The sequence below is a fragment of the Mus caroli genome, unplaced genomic scaffold (assembly GCF_978045245.1).
Source record: "Mus caroli unplaced genomic scaffold, Mus_caroli_1 scaffold_5, whole genome shotgun sequence".
NCBI lineage: Eukaryota > Metazoa > Chordata > Mammalia > Rodentia > Muridae > Mus > Mus caroli.
The window spans coordinates 133,571,368-133,583,445 of record NW_028227260.1 but is presented as its reverse complement, the minus strand read 5'-3'; the positions used below and the strand labels follow the sequence as shown (position 1 = coordinate 133,583,445).

The window sequence follows — 12,078 nt, the reverse complement described above, 5'->3', positions numbered from 1 at the left end:
TAAAAAGGGCCTGGGGAAGAGGGAGAGGGAGGATAGCCCATGTCTTTCCAGAGTTCCACCTATGCTCTGGGCAGGCTGAATTGGGTGGCTGCCAGATACTTTCTACTCAGGGCCAGGTGGGTAGCCACACTTCTGACACACTCACGGAGGGGGGGTGGACAAGGGGCAGCCCCCAACCTGGAGGCCACGGGGCCACACCCTGTAGCCCCAGCATTGAAGGAGGGAGGGCTGTGGGAAGAGGTTCCCACACAGTAAGTGCAGCCTTGACTGGAGCACAGGAAGGTCTTCCATCCAGAGATTAGATAAGGCTCATTATGAGAAAGCTTATCCCACCCTCCATGTGTGGCAGTCCTTGATGAACAGAGAGACTGTCTATGGTTTTAGAGCTTTATTGTAGAAAGGCAGGGGGAAGGGAAAAGGCAAAAGGAAGAGATAGAGAGGCCAGCCATGGCATAGAGGAATAAGGAGCAGGGCTCTGCATATCAGCTCAACTGGAGAGTAGGCCATCTATGTATAGACCAATGCCCCACAACTCCCACTTCTGTTGTTTTCCATTAAGTCTTGTGGGTAGTGAGCTAGAAAGAAGGTTAAAGCATTATGTACACTTGTTAGAGTAGGTTTTGAAAAAATATAAGCTTATAGTCATGAATGAGGGCCTCAGGAACCTAATAACATCAGGTATCAATGTACAGGGTTGAAATTCTATTCGCCAGCAAATATGAGACAGAGCTAATCAAGCAACAGACACTTTTGTGGTCATTTGATGCTCAGTGGCAATTTGACACTCTTAGGTGTGTTTCCACAGCATGGAGATCCCTTAAATTGAGGCCCACGCCCAAGGTGAGTTTGTCACCATCCCTGGCTGATATAGGAGTTTTAGTTATTGCAAACAAACAGGATGGCTGAACAGAGGCCACCAGGGACTCAAGATTTTAGTCAAAATGCTCTTTATAATGCCTGGAGTCCCATGAATGAAAGACTGAAATTGTTTAGTGACATCTGGTAGGGCCAAAGCTGTGGCTTAAGTATAAACCTGTTTTAGTTTCTAGAAAGCTTGTTCCTCTGTTTCAGCCCTCTTCAAAGAATGGTCTCCCTCCTTGGGAGAAATAAAGGGGAAGAAGGGCTTTTTTAGCAAATTCAGGAATCCAGAGCCTGTAATGTAATCACCATGCCTACCTCTTGGCCTGGAAAGTAGTGATCCTGTGGATCAGCCACTGAGAGCTCTCCTATCTAGAGCAAGCTTCTTTCCAAGCTATGAGACCAGTTTGTCAAATCATGGGAGATGTTATATCACAACATCTGAAACAGAGCAAGTCCTTTGTGCCTTTCAAACAGGTGGTGGTGTTGACTGCTGCCAATAGAATATCATGTACATAGTGGAGCAGAGATGAATCTAGGTGTGCCACCTGGATTACTGTTAAGAATTTTTTTAACTCTTTTACAAAATATGCAGGGAAATTTCTGTACCTTTAGGATAGTCCTGTCCAGTTTTGCTGACTAGACTCAATGGACATTGGATCAGTCCATTCAAAAGCAAATATGGACGCACTCACTGGTGCCAGCAAAATGGAAAAGAAATTATCCTTATGGTGCAGGACTGAACTAAATAGATTAAGACAGGGAGACAAAGACATGATGAAGGACTATCACCTCACACCTAAAAGTACAGTTTGCCTGGGTCACAAGTAGGTGACTCACTCCTTCATGGTGATCCTAGATTGTTTAGATCTCTGTCTAGGCAGAGATCTTTTTTGAAAATCATCACCATTACCCCTCAAGAAACTAAAATGTCCTTTGTACCTGCCTACCAATTCAGCTGAATCATCCCTCCTCTCTCTCTCTCTCTCTCTCTCTCTCTCTCTCTCTCTCTCTCTCTCTCTCTCTCTCTCTCTCTCTCTCTCTCTCTCTGTCTCTCTCTCTCTCTATCTATCTATCTATCTATCTATCTATCTCTCCCCTGTCCTCAGAATATTTCCTAGTTATTCTAGACTCCAAATTAGGAACAAATCTAGACCCAGCGATCCCACTCCCCAAGATCTACTTCCCCTCTGTTTTCTTTCAGAAAGGTGCAGGCCTCTGAATGACAACCAAACACAACAAAACAAGACACAATAAGACAAGATGAAAGGCCTTATGCTGTGTTTGGACAAGTCAGGGGAAAATATAAGGAAAAGAACCCCAAAACATGCAAGAGAGTCAGAGACAAAATATATGCTAAGGACCTGGTACAGACCAGTGATGGTACTATTGCTGTGAAGAGACACTATGTCCATGATAACTCTTTTAAAGAAAAGTGTTCAATTGGGGCTTGCAGAAACTCAGTATATTATCTTTATGTCAGGGAGCATGACAGCATGCAGGCACACATGGTGATTTAAGTTATTCTTAGACATAATTTTGGAAGATCATAGACTATTTCATTTTCATAGAATTGACTTTGTATTTTACTAAGCACATAAAAGAGGATATACATGTAAAACAGAGTACTGGAATATTTTCCTTCAACAAAAAAGCTTTGTTGGTTGTGGTACAGAGCTATAGTACTAGTTATCTGGAAGGCTGAGATGTGAAGATTGTTTGAACCCCAGAGTTCAAAAATAATATGGAAAACATCATTTAACTTTGTCTTAAAAACAAGAAAAGATAAACCTGTGCAACACATTACAATGCCCAATTCAATATCTATAATAGAACTTTTTATCTTTTATGAAAGATAAAAAATATTCTGAAACGAAAACATAAATTTAAATAATCTTTATTGATGATAAAATTACTTGACAGCATTAGAAAAACTATTACAATAATAAAAGAGTTGAAACTTTGCTACAGAGGAATAGCTGCAAGTCACATGCCTTTTTAGATTTCAATTGAACTGTTCATTAATACAGATTTTTAAAAGGCTTTTGAAAATTTTACAATTTCTGCTGCTGCTTTTTCACAAAAGGAAGTAGCAAGTATGCTCAATTTTGAGATAAATGCATTATCAAGTTCATCAAATTAAAAATTAAAAAACATGGATACTTTGCAAGCTTAGGTTAAACCTTACTGGAGGCCAGTATGGAGCCCATGGTGAGCTGATGTCTCAAAAATAAAACAAATGAAAGCAAATGTCAATATAAGCTTATACAATTGCGCTTTGTGTCTTTGTTGACTGATAAGGAATTTTCTGATGCAACAAACAAACAAACAAGCAATCAAACAAACAAACCATGTTTAGTCATGATAGTGAATCCATATTGTGGGAGAGAAAATAAAAATCTCACTAAAACCAAGAGAGTTAAAATCTTGATATAGAAAAAAAGCTCCTAGTTATGAGCCTATTTAGATTTTATTTAAACTTAAATTTCTACTATGGCTCCAGCTGCATATGTAGCAGAGGATGTCATTGTTGGGCATCAATGGAAGGGGGGGGGGCTTGGTCCTATGAAGGTTTGATGTCCCAGTGTAGGGGAAAACCAGGGCAATGAGGCAGGAGAGGGTGGGTAGATGAGCACCATCATAGAAGCAGGGGATGGAGGATGAGGTGGGGGATTGCAGAGGGAAAATCAGGAAGGGGGATAACAGTTGAAATGTAAATAACTAAAATATCCAAAAAAAAACATAAAAAAGAAATGCATTTTAGCTAATATTAGAATTATATTATACTAAACAAGTTCACATTTTCTTCAAAGACTCATCAGAATAGAATGATTTGAAGAGAATTTCGAATAACTACAATCTCTTGTCGCTGCTGTCTTATAGAAGGAGAAAACAAACATGATGAATGTTAGTGTTATGCATATTTTAGTAAATAAAACATTTTAATGCTTCTGCTAAACTGTGTCATTTCTAGTATAAAATATAACTTAGAGTTTCCATCATTTGTTTCCTTTGATACTCAGCAATTTCTTTTTAAAATTCAATTAATGAAGCACTATATACATTATCATTTTTATCCTCCATATTTTTCAAATTCTAAAACACAGGAGGCTAGTTTAGTTATAATCCATGTTTCACCTTAGGTTCTAAATTGCAAAATTCATTTTCACAAGTGAGAATTCATCAGTACTCAAATAATGCTCATTATTTATTCCAATTTTCAAAAAATGTAAATAACACAAGAATAATCTATAATGGAGTGAAATATAGCAGACATGAGTACAATGTTGTTAAAGTGATGAAATTAGCATATTTCTCCAAAACAACAGTTCAATGAACTGGTAATGCCAAAAGGGAGCAAAAATGTTGTGCACAGTTTAGGTACTCTTGAAGCTCAAGGAGGACAGAGATCAAAGATAAACCTGAGGAACACAGTGAGATCTGACTCAAAAAAGAGAATAAAACAGACATGTGAATAAAAACTACAATATCCCATCAGTATGATAATTTAAAATTTTTCTAGTAAGTTTCAAAACATCGGGTATATTTTATTTGGATGAATGGTAATGTGACATGAATTCACTAAAGGAAAAAAATGATCTGTACCATGAGATCTTTTTAATTTATGTAAGTTAAAATTACATTGTTTAGCTGTATGTAGTGGTACATACCCTTATTCCTAGCACTTGGAAGACTGAGTCAGGTGAATTTCTGTCAGTTCAAGGCTAACTTGGTTTATATAGTGAGCTCTAATGACCTTCTAAGGCTATATAGTGAGACCTACCTCTAAAATATTACATTTTAGTAATTCAGGGGCTTTTATATTTTAAAAAATTCATATATGTGCCGTATTTTTTAAAGGTAAGGTCTCACTATGGTAGCTCACTCAGGCCTCAAACTTAGCATCTTCCCACTCTGGCCTCTTTAATATTAGCATTATAGACATGTACTATCCCATGTAGGCAGAAGAAATAAAATTTAAACCACTAACATGCATTCAATAAATAACTGACTGACTTCCTACTACCCCAAAGAGTACTAGATTAAGTGCTGTGAAGAATCATCATCATCATCATCACCACCACCATCACTGAAGACTCTTGCTTCTTTTTCTCCAGTAAGGAAAAGCATAAACACAATAGTAATAAATTAAAATATAAATAGAAATGCTGCTTTCTGTGTTTACTAAACACAAATTGGAAAATGACTTTGGTTTAGTTGGCCAATCAATAAGACATCAATGGATAAGTGGAAATAATGGGTATTTGTAGTAAATAAAGCTTTAAGAACGACTCAGTCACAGGGAATCTTTAATTACTGATGGATTTGGAGGGAAAAGAGATATCAGAAAAAGACAACATGGCAGAAATATGAAGGAAGGACTGAAAACCAGAGATCAGTAAAGAGTTCTCATAATACAACGATGATGATGTTTGACAGTACAAAGAATGAACTAATGCTAATAGCAGTAAGGCAGATTTAGTGAAATTATGAACCACTGCACAAAGGAACATACGGAATCTATAGCTCAATTTGAGACTCTAAAAGATATGGAAGAATTAAACATTGAACTAATGTTCTCAATGGGAAATGGGAACAATTCCTAAGACTGTTTAGAAGAAAGTTTTACTGGAGTTTTATCAAACATTGATAGCAATTAAAAACTTGTTCCCAATTCTATTCCACTGGTCTACTTGTCTGTCACTATACCAGTACCATGCAGTTTTTATCACAATTGCTCTGTAGTACAGCTTTAGGTCAGGCATGGTGTTTCCACCAGAGGTTCTTTTATCCTTGAGAAGAGTTTTTGCTATCCTAGGTTTTTTGTTATTCCAGATGAATCTGCCGATTGCTCTTTCTAATTCATTGAGGAATTGGGTTGGAATTTCGATGTGGATTGCATTGAATCTGCAGATTGCTTTTGACAAGATAGTCATTTTTACTATATTGATACTGCCAATCCATGAGAATGGGAGATCTTTCCATCTTCTGAGATCTTCAATTTCTTTCTTCAGACTCTTGAAGTTCTTATCATACATATCTTTCACTTCCTTAGTTAGAGTCACACCAAGATATTTTATAATATTTGTGACTATTGAGAAGGATGTTGTTTCCCTAATTAGTTTCTCAGCCTGTATATCCTTTGTATAGAGACAGGACATTGACTTGTTTGAGTTAATTTTATATCCAGCTACTTGACTGAAGCTGTTTATCAGGTTTAGGAGTTCTCTGGTGGAATTTTTAGGGTCACTTATATATACTATCATATCATCTGCAAAGAGTGATATTTTGACTTCTCCCTTTCCAATTTGTATCCCCTTGATCTCCTTTTGTTGTTGAATTGCTCTGGCTAGGACTTCAAGTACAATGTTGAATAGGTAGGGAGAAAGTGGGCAGCCTTTTCTAGTCCCTGATTTTACTGGGATTGCTTTCAGCTTCTCACCATTTACTTTGATGTTGGCTACTGGTTTTCTGTAGATTGTTTTTATCATGTTTAGGTATGGGCCTTGAATTCCTGATCTTTCCAAGACTTTTGTCATGAATGGGTGTTGGATTTTGTCAAATGCTTTCTCCGCATCTAAGGAGATGATCATGTGGTTTTTGTCTTTGAGTTTGTATATATAGTGGATTACATTGAAGGATTTCCATATATAAAACCATCCCTGCATCCCTGGAATGAAACCTACTTGGTCAGGATGGATGATTGTTTTGATGTATTCTTGGATTCGGTTAGCAAGAATTTTATTGAGTATTTTTGCATTGATATTCATAAGGGAAACTGGTCTGAAGTTCTCTATCTTTGTTGGGTCTTTCTCTGGTTTAGGTATCAGGGTAATTGTGGCTTCATATGTGGAATAGTTTGTGAAGAACTGGACTTATATCTTCTTTGAAGGTCTGATAGACAAATGGAATAGACTTGAAGATCCAGAAATTAACCCACACACCTATGGTCACTTGATCCTTGACAAGGGAGCTAAAACCTTCAGGTGGAAAACAGACAGCATTTTCAACAAATGGTGCTGGCACAACTGGCGGTTATCATGTAGAAGAATGCTAATTGATCCATTCCTATCTCCTTGTACTAAGGTCAAATTTAAATGGATCACAGAACTCCACATAAGACCAGAGACAGTGAAACTTATAGAAGAGAAAGTAGGGAAAAGCCTCGAAGATATGAGCACAGTGGTAAAATTCCTGAATAGAACAGTAATGGCTTGTGCTCTAAGATCAAGAATTGTCAAATGGGACCTCATAAAATTGCAAAGATTCTATAAGGCAAAAGACACTATCAATAAGACAAAAAGGCCACCAACAGATTGGGAAAGGATCTTTACCTATCCTAAATCAGATAGTGGACTAATATCCAATATATAAGCAAGTTCAACATGCTTACTCTTCAGGGAAATGGAAATCAAAACAACCCTGAGATTCCACCTCACACCATTCAGAATGGCTAAGATCAAAAATTCAGTTGACAGAAGATGCTGGCAAGGATGTGGAGAAAGAGGAACACTCCTCCATTGCTGGTCGGATTGCAAGCTGTTACAACCACTCTTCAAATCATTCTGGTTGTTTCTCAGCAAATTGGACATAGTACTACCTTATGACCCAGCTATACCACCCCTGAGGATATACCCAGAAAATGCTCCAACTGGTTATAAGGACACATGCTCTGCTATGTACATAGCAGCCTTATTTATAATAGCCAGAAGCTGGGAAGAACCCAGAGGAATGTCCCTCAAAAGAGGAATGGATACAGAAAATGTGGTACAATCTTACAATGGAGTACTACTCAGCAATTAAATACAATAAATTTATAAATTTCTTAGGCAAATGGATGGATCTGGAGGATATCATCCTGAGTGAGGTAACACAATAACAAAAGAACACACATGATATGCACTCACTGATAAGTAGATAGTAGCCCAGAAACTTGTAATACCCAAGATGCAATTTATAAAACACATGAAATTCAAGTAGAAGTAAGACCCAAATGTGGATACTTTGTCCTTCTTAGATTGGGGAACAAAATACCCATTGAAGGAGTTACAGAGACAAAGCTCAGAGCTGAGACAGTAGAAAGGCCCATCCAGAGACTGCCCCAGCTGGGGATCCATCCCATATACAACCACCAAACCCAGATACTATCACATATACCAGCAAGATTTTGCTGACTGGATCCTGATATAGCTCTTTCTTGTGAGGCTATGCCAGTGCCTGGCAAATACAGAAATGGATGCTATTGTATGGAACACAGGTCCCCTAAAGAAGAAGCTAGAGAAAGTACCCAAGGAGCTAAAGGGGTCTGAAACCCTAGAGGAGGATCAACAATAAGAACTAACAGGAACACCACAGAACTGTGTCTCTAGTTGCCTATGTAGCAGAGGATGGCCAAGTCGGCCATCAATGGGAGGAGAGGCCCTTGGTCTTGTGAAGATCATATGCCCCAATATAGGGGAATGCCAGGGCCAGGAAGCAGGAGTGGGTGGGTTGGGAACAGGGTGGGGGAGGGCATAGGGGACTTTGGGTATGACATTTGAAATGTAAATTAAGAAAATACCTAATACAAAAAAAGAAGTGAAAAAAAATAAAATTGAGAAATGATAATAAACAATCCAGGAAAATGCAAAAGGGTCAAGGTAACATTTAAGTGCTTCACAAACACTTTGCTAAAGAGAAATATTTCTAAATTCAAGAAATACTGTCCAACTGAAATGATATAGTGTGCTTCTGTACTGTGGTTAGCAGTCAAGCTTTAACTACAGAAATGATACTGAAAGTACAATCTTGGAACTGAAGCTTTAAAATACATAAAAGTACTCACAAAAATTAGAATCTGAGTCATCTTATATCAAATAGTAAGATATTTGTATAAAATAGGCTCTATGCTCATATATTATATATTATATATAATATATGTGTGATATATAGATATATTTAGATATAGATATAGATATAGATATAGATATAGATATAGATATAGATAGATACAGATATAATAGTTTTGGTCTGCAGAGATGTCTTAGTGGTTAACTTGCTTGTTGTGCAAGGCAGGAGAGCCTGAGTTTGAATTTCAACCACCTTCATAAAAGCCAGGTATGATGGAGTGTGTCCTTAACTACAGAACTTAGGGGTAGAGGTAGGCAGAGCTCTGGGATGCTTTAGCCATTCAGTCTCACAAAAATGTTAGCTAGAGATACAGAAAAATCCTGTCTCAAAAGAATAATTTGGAGAGTCTGGAAAGATTGCTCAGTAGTTAAGAACATTGACGGGTCTTCCAGAGAACCTGGGTTCAATTCCCAGCAACCACATGGTGCCTCATAATCAGACCCGCAGGGATCTAATGCCCTTTTCAGACTTTTTAAGACACCAGACAAGCACATGGAGCATTCATACATGCATACAGGCAACGCATACACACACATACATGATTGACAAAGGCATTCCAATATCAGCCTCTGACTGCCACATGCTCCCAAATAATTACTCATGCAGGTGCACACACATGTATAACACACACACACAAGAATGAAAAATTAACTCATGTAAGCAAGGAGATAACTTAGAAATAGTTTAAGATTTAATTTCATGGCGCTCTTCATAGGGGATTCGTAGTAGTAAGCAGAGCAGTGCATAAAAATTGAATACTTCAAATAATGTTTACTAAGCATGTTTTTCTACCATAAATAGGAACCCTTCGGTAACTAGAATGAATCTGTACTATTAGATACAATTTTATACTTTTAGTATCTATAATCACACACTTATGAAACAGATTAGAAAACAACTTCTTTGTCACCACCAAATAGAAAAATATGACTCTGGAAAAGCTTCCTGAGATCAGTAATTCCTATAAAAGAACCAATTGTTATTAACTCTTTTGAAAAAAATACTGATTCCCAAACCATGTGTCGTGTCTCATGTCTGTAATTCTAGCACCCAGGAAGCTGACAGAGGAGATGTATATATTAAGCCTAGAATTGGCCTCATAACAACTTCCAGGGAAGTTTGAACTCACAATTTGTAGTAAGAACCTGTCTCAAACCAAGCAAAAATACAAAATATTGACAAAGGACTCAACAAAAGGAACTATTAAAATGAGTTCATTCAATTGATAAACATAATGTTTAAACTTCAGGACTTTCTCTCCCACACAATTTATTTTGATTTTTTCTTTTATACATATGGGTGTTTTCCACAAATGCCCCTGTGTCTGACACATGTGTGTCCACAGAGATCAGAAGAGGGGGTGAGATCTGGAGTGATTTATGATCATGGAATTATAGATAGTTGTGAGCTACCTACCATTTGGATGCAGCGAAGATCTCATGCAGGTGGTTCTATTGTCCTAGTTGCTATGTGTTTGTGATCAAGGAAACTAGAATGGGCTTGAACTATATATATAGCTGAGTCTGACCTTGAATTGTTGGTCATCCTTAATCTACCTTTAAGTGAAGGGATCACAAACACTACTTTTGAAGTATTCTATTGAACTGGCAAAAAAAAAAAAAAAAAAGAAAATATTACCCCATATCTTCATCTGCTTCTACATGAGGCAATATATTCTCATCCTTGTCAAATGCTGGGCTCTTTACTGTATTAACAATAGAAAATGGAAACATTTAAAAGTATGCTCTATTAATTAATAAAGTACTATCAATTTGCATTTCCCTGGAAAAATGCCCAGGTGAGATTTGAAGCAGCTTTTAGAAATGAAATAATTTATTTTCAGGTTTTATGAAATAAATTCATGTCAAGTCTTTTCCTGGGGTAAAATCATAGCAAGTTATTGTTTCTCAACATACTGTGACAACATTGCCAAGAGAAAGTTTATGTGCTGCTCAAAATCTGGTATAGGAATATATAGATATAGGTAAAATTAGAAATGAAGTATATGAAAACTCTTAGCAAAGACTTCTTCCAATTCAGGTGACTAGGGAAAAGTCTAATGAACTGCAGGACACAGTCAATGCCCAACATTGGATATGCTATACCCTCAGAAAGAACCTCCTCCAAAACATTTATGTCATCTTCTTCATCATCGAAGTCAAAAAGTAATAAGCTCTCCTCCTTTAGCACCACCATGACATTCTTAAGAGCCATTCTTCTCTTGGTGAGCACTCAGATGTCTTCTTAGTTAAAAAAAAAAATAGTAAAAAGGAAAACAGAAAAAAAATACCCATGGTTATCACCTAAATAGTTAAAAATGTCAAAAAATCAAATAATTATTTTAGCTCAATTAAAAATCATTTCTTTTGTTTTAACATTTATTTTTTAATAATTACTCCTTAACAGAGAATTTTGTATACATATTCAATATGGTGACAAGTATATATATATGTGTGTGTGTGTGTGTGTGTGTGTGTGTGTGTGTGTGTGTGTGTGCATGTGTGTGTGTGTGTGTGTGTGTGTGTGTGTGTATGCATTTCCCCTGACCATTTCCTCCATGTATCCAATTTATCATGTCGTTCTCACTTCCAACATTGTTTTTAAAACTTTTTTAACTTACTTCTTTAAAAAACATCTCCTTTAGAACCAAAGTTAACAATCTGTTATTTGTCAGTTTTAAAATGGGAAAAACAGGCCAGCCTTTTAATATGTGAGTCCTCCCCTCTTATGATGAGCAAAATGTGTTCACATTTAATTTCTAAAGCATCTGAAGTTTGGTCCTATCTCCCACAAATTCTTTTTATGTTTTTTTTATTACGTATTTTCCTCAATTACATTTCCAATGCTATCCCAAAAGTCCCCCATAACCCCCCACTTCCCTACCCACCCATTCCCATTCTTTTGGCCCTGCCATTCCCCTGTATTGGGGCATATAAAGTTTGCAAGTCCAATGGGCCTCTCTTTCCAGTGCTGGCCGACTAGGCCATCTTTCGATACATATGCAGCTAGAGACAAGAGCTCCTGGGTACTGGCTAGTTCATCATGTTGTTCCCCCTATAGGGTTGCAGATCCCTTTAACTCCTTGGGTACTTTCTCTAGATTCTCCATTGGGAGCCCTGTGATCCATCCAATAGCTGACTGTGAGCATCCACTTCTGTGTTTGCTAGGCCCCTGCATAGTCTCACAAGAGACAGCTATATCTGGGTCCTTTCAGCAAAATCTTGCTAGTGTATGCAATGGTGTCAGCGTTTGGAAGCTGATTATGGGATGGATCCCTGGATATGGCAGTCTCTAGATGGTCCATCCTTTCATCACAGCTCCAAACTTTGT

General features: G+C 37.4%; 1 protein-coding gene across 1 annotated transcript in view; it reads right to left on the bottom strand.

Moving 5' to 3' along the window:
- Positions 1-10,962, bottom strand: part of LOC147004811 (X-linked lymphocyte-regulated protein PM1-like) — a 133,277-nt gene extending 122,315 nt beyond the window's left edge. The window contains exons 1-2 of the mRNA XM_085838233.1: positions 10,854-10,962; positions 10,387-10,453 (exon numbers count right to left, since the gene is read on the bottom strand). Of these exons, the coding sequence (XP_085694359.1) occupies positions 10,387-10,453; positions 10,854-10,962 (176 nt within the window). The remainder of the gene's footprint in view (positions 1-10,386; positions 10,454-10,853) is intronic.
- Positions 10,963-12,078: the final 1,116 nt, after the last annotated feature.